This window comes from Aptenodytes forsteri, unplaced genomic scaffold (assembly GCF_000699145.1).
Source record: "Aptenodytes forsteri isolate BGI_AS27 unplaced genomic scaffold, ASM69914v1 Scaffold173, whole genome shotgun sequence".
NCBI classification, from domain to species: domain Eukaryota; kingdom Metazoa; phylum Chordata; class Aves; order Sphenisciformes; family Spheniscidae; genus Aptenodytes; species Aptenodytes forsteri.
The window spans coordinates 1,533,014-1,545,082 of record NW_008794449.1 but is presented as its reverse complement, the minus strand read 5'-3'; the positions used below and the strand labels follow the sequence as shown (position 1 = coordinate 1,545,082).

Here is a 12,069-nt window from a genome sequence, read left to right as displayed (position 1 = left end):
ACGCTTCAGAGCTCCTCTCAATGTTCGTGAGCAGGATGTAGTGCTGAAATATTGCTGTAAAGGTGGGTGTGAATAGTTTAAAATTTATCTTTACATCTGCAGTAAAATGTCTGGGGCCTCCAGGCCAGCTAGCCCATACAGAGCCAGATCCTAGATCCCTCTAAAGTCAACGGAGAGGAATAGTGGCAACACTTGATAGCAGGTGACCTGAGTACAGCCAATGTCCTACTTCAGAGGTAAGGGCAAATTTTCAAAAGCACTTTACTGTTGGAGGTCATCTCAAAATGGACTTGGGTTACATATGGTCAAGTTTCTTGCTACTCTATTTGGTCAACAGCGAGCATACAATTGATACCACTCCGCAAAGAATAAATACAAGTATCTATTTGGCCAACAGCGAGCACACAATAGATACCACTCAGAAAAGAACAAGTATAAATATCTAACACCAGAAATGGCGGCAAAAGAATCTGATGTATGGACCATTGAGGGCCTGTTTGAAAAAACTCCAGGCATTGGGTTTTGGTGAACACTGTGGGCAAAGCCTCAACAAAACTGAAGTGTCCTACAGGCAACTGATTACACAGCAGTGCAGATTCCATAGGTTAAATTCTGTGCTGATAATACAGGCATTAAGCAGGGTGGAATATGTAATTATCCAGAGTCAGTGGCGATGAGAGTAGCCCATAACGGAGAAAACGTTTTTTTTCCTAAGCAAGGAAGTTTATTGATTGGTATAAAGTTGATTACCATCTCTAATCCCGACAGAAGTACAGGCTGGTTGTGCAGAAAGATAGCAGCGTATGTCCAGAAACAGATGTTCAAAATCTCAGTCTGCTATGGTATGTCTTCCTGAACAACTGCTTTTGAATGTTTTCATTATTATCATTTTATAGTGATACCTAAACATCTGAGCCCAGCGCAGATGCTAAAATAATCTCCTGTTCCCCATTTTTTTTGTAGTGGAATGCTCTATGTTGCCCTGTCGCTTTGTAAATGCAAAAGTAAAGGTAGGGACTGTAGGTCAAATATGACCAAAATCTAGTGATGAACAAGTTACATCACATCAGCTGAGCCATTATAACCCTTTGTACGTGCTCTCTCACCATCTATCTTGAGGTAAAATGTCTTAGCTTAGATCATGTTCAACGTCAGTCCAAAGCCCGACTGAGGGGAGGTAACTTATTAGACTAGCTGTGAATTCATTGCATTTTTATCCTGCAACTCTGGAATGCTTGCATCCCAAGCCAGAAAGGCTACAATGCTAAATGCCATGGAGCTGAGAAGGAGGCAATGAAAAAATCAGTGCATTAATGGAAGAGAACCTAAAAGATGAGGAGGACGCCCATTAGAGGGAAACAGAAGAGTGCTCCACTCAGAAAGGACGCTATGCATTGCTGTGTAGGAGATTCAAAGGGCCAAAAACCCAGATGCCACGGTGCTACTAGCTTGAGTAGCTCCGCCACTTCAGGACACAGCTCAGGCTTTGTTTTCCTGCTCTTTAGCTCAGTGCAAAGATGCAAAATATTCTCTACTGAAAATCAAGCTGAACACCAAAGCAATCTACCCTAGATGCCCTCATATCTCTGAGGCACAAGAACTGCTTCAACGCCATAATTTTCAAGGAAGTCACTCTAACCCTTAGTTTGAAGCCTGGCAGAATATCTTTTCCAGGAGTTAACGTGCCTTGCACCTTAGGGATTGCTCTGCAAAGAAACTGATCTCTGCTGGTATCTGATACCCTGTGATCCTACTTACTGGATGTGAGAAGCCATCATCACAACTCAGGAGAAAGAAGACACAAAGATGGCCTTACGACTTAGGTCAGGTGTGCTTTGAGGTCCACAGACAAGAAAGGGACTCTCTCTGGTCCTATCACACTGAACTTGTTTCTCTGAACAACAGCTGAAGATGCACAAATCAAAAATGACGGTTCTGGCAAAAAGACTTTCGTTCAATGTGTGTTAATTCTTACCTTCACCAAAATGTCCTTTGCATCCTTGTCAAGCCAGCGAGGGTAGAACGGGTTATCCATACGGATAGACTGGAAAAGCTCCTCTTCATCTTGGCCATGGAAAGGAGATTGGCCAATAAGCATCTCATACAGGAGGACGCCAAAGGACCACCAGTCAACGGAGGTGTTGTACTTCTGCCCCAGCAATATCTGCCCAAAGAGAGGAGTGACAAAGACGGACACAAAACGTCTTACGTCAGTTATTTCAACTTCAGAAGGGTGGCCAGACCCTGACCTTTCAACAGCCACTTTGCACTGAGTGGGGTAGCAGAGGTTCTTCCCCCTGCCTGAAGCATGAGCCAGAGCATCTGCCAGCGGTGCAGAGGCGGCGGCTGAGGGAGCTCCAAATCGCAGCTACACCTGGGTGCCAAAACAGTCCTTTGCACTACAGATAACAGGTTGCATGTTTTTCTAGTTACTCTTAAGTTACTTGAACAAATCCTTGGCTACCAGAGAGATCTGAAAAAAAGTGAGGCAAGTCATCTTTTGCCTGCTCTCCAAGTTATCCCAAGGGTTCAAATCAGGCTTGTGAACTCCAAGAAGACAAATGGTTAGGTATTAGCATTTTGGGACTGATTTAACTCACACAAGCTGTATTTTAAAATTACAAGTTTGACAGTGTAAGGGTGCATTAGGACTATCAGTCAGTGGAAACGGTGTGAATCTATCCCAGCAAAATCTGCCCCAGGAAAAACACGAGAAAGCGGTTGCTGATCTGTCCTCTTGAGACCAACTGAGTTGTAGGTAGAGGAATGGGAATTTGTCCTCAGTCAGTCCATTGGTTTGTGCCTTTCTGTGTCAGCTATAAAGTGAAGGCTACATTCAGTATGTGGGGGTCAGGGAGGGTTGGCTGGAGTGACGACCTCCCCTAAGAAGGGATGTGGCATTTTCTTCCCCTACAAACCTGGCCAGACACTACCAAGTTCTTAAATTTCCCCTCTGGGGAAGCAAAATTAATCTCACCTGCCTTTAGACATCTGTTATGGAGATACCTAGAGCTGAGCCAGTTATCATTAGCTCCTTTTATAGTCAAGGAAGAGAATTAGTCCAATTTTAGACATCCAGCTAAGTATCTACCTGCTGTAAAATACAACCCCCTATTTGTCTCCTTTGGTTATCAAGGAGCCTAGACAACTTGCTCATATATAGGTATTTACATTGCAGATGTCTAAAGGTACATGTGATGACTATGATGTCTAGGATCGTTATCAGGATTTTAGAGCTGGAGAGGGGAATAGTTCATTTTAAGGCACAATATTCACTCTTGAGCCCACGGCCTGGTTGCACATGTGATCCCCTATACTATTGCTACGGTGTAGGTACCAATGACAAGCCATGGAGATGGCTTAATACCAGTGAAAGCAACTATCCAGATCAGTACGTATGGAACTGCTGATAGTTGAAAAATGATGATTTAGAGAGGTGATCTTTACTGCTGGCCCTGAGGTACAGTGGAAGTAGGTGAGTAGTTTCTTCACTGTTTTCATACCTTGTCTGCATTGTTTGTAAATTGCCACTTGGGCTCAGATTAACCTTATTGCCTAAAAGTTATGTGTTTTATTAATTTAGTTATCCAGAGTCTCTGCACCAGGGGAGGTTTAGACTGGACATTAGGAAGCATTTCTTTACCGAGAGGGTGGTCAAAGACTGGAACAGCCTTCCTAGGGAGGTGGTTGATGCCCTAAGCCTGTCAGTGTTTAAGAAGTTTCGACAATATGCCCTTAACAACACACTTAAACTTAGTCAGCCCTGAATTGGTCAGGCAGTTGGACTAGATGATTGTTATAGGTCCCTTCCAACTGAAATAGTCTATTCTATTCTATTCTATTCTATTCTATTCTATTCTATTCTATTCTATTCTATTCTATTCTATTCTATTCTATTCTATTCTATTCTATTCTATTCTATTCTATTCTATTCTATTCTATTCTATTCTATTCCATTCCATTCTAATGGAGGAAAAACGGTGATTTAACTAACTTACACACCTAAGGTAGGAAGGGATTACTTGTCTTCTGGGATGTTTGCCCTTCTGCAACACTATAAAGTGCCATCAGGTGCTTCACTTTTAGATGAATTTTCTCACATTAGGTGAGAAGTATCCCCCTCTAATGTACCTGTGGCATCTAGAAAAGCAGGACCTTAATATCAGAAGTCTAAACCCAAACTGATGTAGAGTGTTCATGACTAACACCTCTGTCTCCAAAAATGCCAAAAGAGGAGATGCAAAAAGGACAAAAACCCTATTTGAATATGAGGCAATGTGTTTCACTCACAGTCAAAAAAAAGGAAAGAGCAAGACTCCCAAATATATTTATTCTGAGTCACTTATAAACATAATCACCCCAACCTTTCCTTCTGAAAAGACACATTGTTTTTATAAGGCTTTACCTTTTAAAGTAAAAAATGTCTGGAGAATGAAATTAAATGTTTTATGGCAGTCAAGGAAAGGATTTATTAGCTTTGCAATTCTCTGGAAAAAATAAACAAACTCAGAAATTTCATTTCAGGCTAAGTCTTTTTTTTTTTTTTGTCAAATATTTTTTGAAATAAAAAATTGCTTGTCTACTGACCCAAAGTCCCCTTATTTGCACGGCTGTAGCCAAGGTGCTGGGTCTGTACAAATTACAGCGCTAGAAGCTGCATTGAAATACTGACAAAAAGTCCAGTGCTCCAGCCTCTGGTGGGAGAGATGATCCATAAACTCTAGCAGTGCTTTCAATTTAGAGGTAAAATGTTTTATATGCACTTGTTGAATCTCTAAAATAAATGATGGTGCAGAAATAAAACTCTGAGCTATTTTAGTCTTTCTCTTTTCTATGAAGTAAAATCACAGATAATGGATTATCACTTGGCTCTCTTTTTTTTAGGATCAGAAAATACCTTGGGGTTTTTTTTTTAATAAAAGCATATTGAAGTGGAATAAAAGACAATTGCAGCTTGATTGCAGAGCACACTTACACCTGCTCTTAGGAAATACAAATCCAATTGATTTGAAGAGACCAGCCCTTGTGTCAGCAGTGGTGTAACCCAGATCAGAATCAAGCCCTTGGTGCACAGTAAAAGATCAATGAATTATAGTGGCCGGGAAAAAACCAAAAGCTTTAAAAGCTATTTCTAAAGTACCAATATCCATCATGAAAACACTAAAATCAGGAAATGGGATCTTGAAAGGCAAATAAATGGATTTCAGAGTGATGTCAGACATGATGCATGGATGACTCGTAGGTTCTTCTCTGAGCTGAAAGATGTTTTCTTTGGCCTCAGTTTGGCACCTAATTAGTCAAAGCCTCTCCATAGTAAGATCTATCATTGTGTGAAGTCACCAGGTTAAGGGAACTTTCTCTTTTCTGGAGGGATGTAGTCCAAAATATCTAGATTTACTAGGGGGGAAAAAAAAAAGAACAAGTTTCTGTCTGGGAAAAAATGGAAAGAAATAAGGGGAAAGGGCAAAGGATCTCGCTATGGGCAAGCCGGAGTCTGGTGTCTGTGACCACCCAGTTTTATTGCATGTGCACATGGAGGCCAGGTTCAGCTTTTCTCCACCGAGTATCAGTAGATATCAGCTGTAGAAGGAGAAGAGGAACTGTTGGTATGTTTTTGCACGGAGCTTGGAGATTGTCTCCGTGCAAGCCCCAGCCTTCCTGAGTCAAGGGGACAGAGCAGGACCTTAACACAAGCTACAAGCTCTGCCTTGCCCTCGTTAGCTCAAGCACAGCCTGACCCTGATACAACTCCATCATCTCTAGTTTTAGAGCCTCCTTCACCAGAAGGAAACTTGTGGAGGCCTGTCCTCCAGGGATGGTTTCATGCAGTGACATGAGGTGCTGTGGCACTGTGCGCAGCCAAAACAGAGAAGCAGGTAGTTCAGAGCCCAGAGTCAGCAGGTCAGGTCCCAGCTGTCCTCCAGATAGCAACGCCTATCCTCTGACTGCTGGCATTCGGAGGGGAAAAATCAGGATGTATGACCACTCTCATGTTTATGTCTCCAAGCATCTCAGTCCCTTTTACAAGCAGCTGTTGGTTGTTTTTTATCTAGACAGTCCTTCAAGCTTGTGCTCAGTTTTAAAGTTATGCCTCTGATGGCAGAGCCTTTTCAGAGCATATAGTGCCTTATTCAGCTCTGGGAGGATGCTTGTGATGCAGGCTGTGTTTGCAGCCAGCTAAGAACCTCTCTGAGTAAGAGAGAAGTCCAATCTTATGGGTGCCATCCCTATTCAAGCGTCAGAGCATATCCCAGAGGGAAGGTGAACCCCAAGCTCTTCTTTATCGTGGACCCAGCCTCTTTTCTCTATCTAAAAGGTGGTTAATCAATGAGGAGGGAGAATCAGCTCCAGGCGGGCATTTTGTCCTACCTTTCTCTATTTTCTCTCTTAGGTTGTGATGAACATCATCCCTTAGAAGTGCCCGTAGCTCCCTACTAGCTATCAAGGAGCTTGTACAGCCATGGAAGCCTACTGTTAGCTAGCTCGGGAACATGCTTCCCATTCCTTGTGCTGTTTCTGTCCCTGAACTGCAGGACCTACCTCTTCAAGCTTCTTCTGCCATGGCCCAAACTGGATTTCCATTAAGCACTCTGTTTCTTGGTTAAGCCAAGCACCACTTGCTTCCCAGGCCCATTTGCACAAAAAATGAATTAGCCACAAAAATACGCAATGCAAGACAGCAACGCAGACTCTGAGTCAAACTGAAATCCAGTTTCTAGCTTGGAACCGCTCAAAAGCAGGTTATTACTCTTTGCACCCTCCACCACTGACTGACAGTCACGTCTTAAGACACGTTCTCTGTCCCACAGCAGCTTGCTGACTTCCCTGGACCCCACACCTACCTCAGGAGCGATATAATCAGGAGTCCCACAGAAAGTACTTGTCTTCGCATCTCCAAACATGTTCTCCTTGCACATCCCAAAGTCAGCAATTTTGATGTGTCCCTCATTGTCCAAGAGGACGTTGTCTAGCTTCAAGTCTCTGTGGAAGAAGAGAAGGAAACCCCTCCTTTAAAGTGTTACAGAGCCACACAAGTTATTTTAGCAGGTTACACTTATTAACTTGCTATCTGCCTCTACGTAGTGCCTACACATTGCAATTACAAAGGATGGCTGAGGGCCAAATGACGAGCTGCTCTCTTGGACCTCAGTATCCCTCTTCCTCATTCCTCCTGTCCCAGCACTGATTCATTTGCTGGAGAAGACTTTACCCAAGACATCTTCTAAAAGCTGCCTCCTTTGAGAATGCAGAATAGCGAAGCTAAAAAGGGCTTTGTGCCAGCTGGTGCTTCTGCCCTAACACAGCCTGGAGAAGGTGAGCAGGAAGGGACCGGCTAACGCTCACTTTCTCCTTCCCTGGGAGTCTCAGTGCTCTCTCTGAAGCTGCTGCCAGCTCTCCCTCCCAGTGCAGGCTTGACAAATGTTGGAAGAGGTAAGGACCCACAAGCCCTGCATGGCTTGCAGAGGGTCAGAATAACCCCAGACATCAGCAGAACACCCACCATCTTTTCACTGCCAGGCTGCATTATTATCTGAGCCCCGGGGATTTACAAAGCCCTTCACACATAGCTGCCAAGCTGTTGTCAGAGGTTTCAGGCTCTGAGCTACTGTGGGAAGCAAAGAGCCCAGAGAGAGAAAAAAAAAAAGACATGCACAGAGAAGGAAATAAAAGCAAGCGAGCTGATGAATCATGGCCATTGACAGAGAACAAAGAGGTCCCCATGCAGGAACAACCTCTGAAAGGAGAGAAAAGCATGTCAAGAAAGCAAAGAAAAAGGCAGAAAGAAAGGAAGGCTGGCATGGCTTCTATGTTAAATTTTTTATATCTTACCTAAACGTTTTGCTTTTCATTGAAATAATGACTCAGGGAGATGTTTGGATCAGTGATTCTGCACCTCACCTGGGATGTAGGTAGAATTTGGGTTACCTGGTCTCGGAGCACCCACGCTCCTGCACTGCCTACCCTGTGCTATCAATCACTGCTCCTTCTCAGGGCTCCCAGAGCACCCAGACGCAACATTTGCTTGTGCCTACAGCTGAGGAGACAATTGGTCTTTTCCAACCTCTGCTGATTCACAGCCTACACACATTTTCCACATCTCAGGCAAGAGTCCTAACCACCAGGCTGCTATATAGCTACCTTCCCAGCGACAACTGTTTTATGATGTCTTTTTTTCAGAAATGGCTTTGACTCCCTCAAAGAAGGTAATTTCTAATGCATGATGCTCCTGAGATGATCGCCTACAATTGCAGGAAAGATGGCTGTTCAGCCTCTCTCTGTGCAAAGCTCCTCATCTCGCTTCAGCCTGAAGCATTCAGGCTTCATCTCCCTCCCCAATCAGGGTGGGACTGTGCAAAGCTCCTCATCTCGCTTCAGCCAGGTCCCAATCAGGGTGGGGGACCTGCTAGTGTCCACACACTAAATTTTTGTCATGGGGCAATTGTTCGTTGCTGCTAGAATATGGCCCAAGAAAAAGTGGGAGTCATCAATCAAAAAGAAATATAGAGACAACCGAGACATTTGCCTTCCAAGTGGCAGACACTCATGTTGTCACAATTTCCAGCTGGAATGACTTATTTTAGTTACACATTGAGATCAATCTCTGGCTGCCAGCACTGCTTTTATTCATCTGGTAGATCGAAGCAAAACAAAAAACCCATCACCTACAGTTCTCTTTCATTATTTTGATGAGTCTGAAACTCATTGGCTCCAGGGATTGGAGTTTCTGCCAAAAATGCCTCGGCTCATTCATTAAAATTTAAGCCAACATTTCCAAACGTGGGTGCATGAGACAGAACAGCTGGATTCATTATTCTTACTATATCGCAAGTGATGTAGTTTCAAAAATGATTTCTATTCACTTTCCTAAGTGCTTAGTTAGCTCTGACTGAGATACTGATGGCTGTGTGTTCTCAACTGACCTCGTTGTCATTGTCTTCGATGAAAAAAGGAAAAAGGAGTAGGACTGGTTAAATCTTTTCTCTCAAAGCTTGATACCCAAAGCAATGCCGCACTGACTCCTGTGAATGAGCTATTTCTTCCTATCACCATGCTACCCAATGTCTAGCTATCCCAATTTGCCCACATTTCCCAGTGCTCCAGACTCTAAATATCTCTCTCCTTTCGCGAGGAAATGGGTCTCAAACCCCGACACACCGCTGGTGTAGCAATTCCAAATAAAAATGTGAATTATAAACAAAATGTCAGCATTAACAGCCCTGCCACAAACTCACGATGTCCTGCAGATATTTTTAATCAACTTTTCTGAGAAGTCTGAGTAAAAATGACAGACGTGGCTAAGTGATTTGGGCACTTCAGAAAATGTTTCCCTTCAGTCATCCAGAACAATAATTAGAGCCAGAAACTTGCTGAGACCCCAGAGACCATCTTAGCTTAATGCCATCGATATGGATCTCATGTTTATGCAATCACCATCATTGGTCAATAAAGACTATAAATGCCTCCCACATGAGTACTAATAATGAATAATAAGGTGAGTTTATACGAATCAAAGCTTGCATTTTAATGGGAGAGTGGATTGTAAACAAGCCATTCACATTTAGCATTTGTTCTAATGTTCACACCACATGACAAACATTGAAATAAGCTCATTTTGGTTCCAGCAAACATCATTGCTTTAGTGAGCTTTCTCATTTGTTTGTGACAAGCTATTTGCTTCCTGCTTTTACAGAAGGCTGCAATGTAGCAACTAACTTTTGCCATGAAGATGAGCTGGACTAGAGCTCCCCAGGAATTCAGTTCCTCCTTTCGGCCACAGGAAAGCAGACTGCGGCCTGATTTCTGCAGCCCTTCTTGCTCCCATCTTGTCTCTGTCCTTTTACATACGTCTGAAGCACAACACTTGTGCATTAAATCAAAGCATCCGTGCATAACTTTGAAGCTCCTAGGGAAGTCAAGCAGAAGCTGGAATGGGCAGTTTTGTAGTAGCGGACTTTTCCTCCTCAGAATTTGATAGATTGATGCATTGTGGACTAAGTTCATACCAGTAACTTTGGGAGAGGACTCTTCTATCTGAGTGCAGCTGCCTGTAGTGTCCCACCTAGTCCCCGTCGGCTCCTTGTAGAGCCCGCTGGTAGAAATGGGCACTTCTCGCAGTGTCCCACCTAGTCCCCGTCGGCTCCCTGTAGAGCCTGCTGGTAGAAATGGGCACTTATACACATTCTAACACAGGTTTGATGAACCTAGAAAAGCCCACTCCTCTCTGCTTACTACAAGAAGAGCTTGGGCGGCTAGTTCAGATTCATGATGGTAGGTGAGATGAATCCCATCTCCCCGTGGAACTGTGCACAGCAGACCTGTTAATAACCCCAAAATTAAGGGATATCACTGTCTCCCTGCTGTTGTTACTTGAGCTGAGCTTGTCACCACTGTCCCAGGGTAACCAGCACAGCAGATACACTAAATTTCTCATGGTTAGCTTGACCTTACATGCCTTCATACATGGAAAGCTTAAACTGGGTGCCTACCCTGGGTGCTATATGAATGACGCAGTGTAAATGCATGAAAGGGCTTGTTTTAATGTTAACTGAAATAGGACTGGATTCTCAAAAAGGGCTTAAAAATGCCTTTTCTATACTGTCTCTTCAAAATAAAACAGCCAGACTCTGTAAAGAGGAAATCTGCATAGAAATGCAATACCAGTAAGTACATCCAAGCAACAGTCTCTCAGTTACCATTAGTGCTTGCAGGGAAAGCAGAAAAGATTTAGCATGTTAGGCACTAAAGAGTAAAATTACCTGTATATTATGCCCTTGGAATGGAGGAACTGGAGCCCGCATATGATTTCAGCAGCATAAAACCTGAGTGACAGAAGGCACAAGTTAGAATGGATGCTTCCCAACAGGCGCTTTCAACTAGAACCAAAAAGATGGAAACTTTGTCTCCACAGGAGCCAAAATCTCATTAAGTTCCCAGAAGCCTTGGGGTAACTGGGTTTTACAGGTAACTGATGGATGACGTGAGATTCCCAAAAGCATGCCACACGGCTAGCAGCCCAACTCCCACTGAAACCACTTTGTGAAATGGTAGGGATTTGGAGCCTACTCATCGTCAGGGATTTGGAAGCCACACTGCATGGCTGGCTGCATTTTTTTTATATGTGACTGACTCTGAGGACACGTCCTTCAGTGCCCAAGGATGTCTCCAGATCAGCCGTAGAGAAAAAAAACACCACCCAGCTCCTACTGCCTACCCTGTCTCGCCTCAAGATATGGTCCCTGTCGCAAGGAAGGCAGACTGGGTGGTGTCTGTGCCTCTCATTTACAGATTTAAAGTAAATCAATGAGTTACAGTGATGCACCAGACTGCAAACTGCAAATTACAGTTAATGCCTCAGACCTCAAACGAGCAGCTGTAATTTGCCATGTTCAGTAGCTGCTGCAGAAACAGTGGAATGGTCCCAGCAATGGGACAGGCAGGTGGGCATCTGGGTGTGGGGACCACAGACAGTCTCCTTGGCTTATCAAACAGACCTCTTCACTGCTCAGATTTATGACCTGCTTTTGAAATTTTATCCAAGATACGAACTAGCTAGCAGCTTGCTGGCCTTCCTCTGGAGTCTTTTCGAGTTTGAGATCTTCGTTCTCAACACATTTCTGCCTAAAGGACACCACCACGTCCTGCTGCAAAGAGGCAGCATAAGGCTGAAGCACCATTGCACCGTGAAAGTGCTCTCCCAGAAGGGAATGTAACCGCAGGGTCGTATGCCCCTCCAGTGTTGTACAGCGCTGCTCCCTCAGTCTTCAATGCATTGGCCCTTAATTCTGAACATTCAAATGCTTTTGAAAAAATCATCAAATTAAACACTGATTTAAATGATGGGGTTTTTTAATTATTAAATAAAAATTAATTCCTATAGTGGTTTCAATATTGACTTTTAAAATACCTTTTGCTCACAGAAGGATTAAAAGCACCTTTCATTTATTCTAATTTTTCTATTTACTTTAATCAAAGTGAAATAAATTTTTAACTCCCTGTTGGTGTATTAGTTTTTTATTTAAATTTACCTTTTGCATTTTTGATAGGTTTTATCTCTTCCCCCCCGCCCCC

The 12,069-nt window shown here is 43.4% G+C and overlaps 1 protein-coding gene across 2 annotated transcripts in view; it reads right to left on the bottom strand.

Moving 5' to 3' along the window:
- The window catches only part of PRKCQ (protein kinase C theta), a 48,464-nt gene that overhangs the window by 4,588 nt on the left and 31,807 nt on the right, over window positions 1-12,069 (bottom strand). For both annotated transcript variants that reach the window (XM_009290415.2, XM_009290414.2), the window contains 3 exons: window positions 10,758-10,820; window positions 6,843-6,981; window positions 1,976-2,164 (listed from right to left, as the gene is read on the bottom strand). In XM_009290415.2, the coding sequence (XP_009288690.1) occupies window positions 1,976-2,164; window positions 6,843-6,981; window positions 10,758-10,820 (391 nt within the window). The remainder of the gene's footprint in view (window positions 1-1,975; window positions 2,165-6,842; window positions 6,982-10,757; window positions 10,821-12,069) is intronic.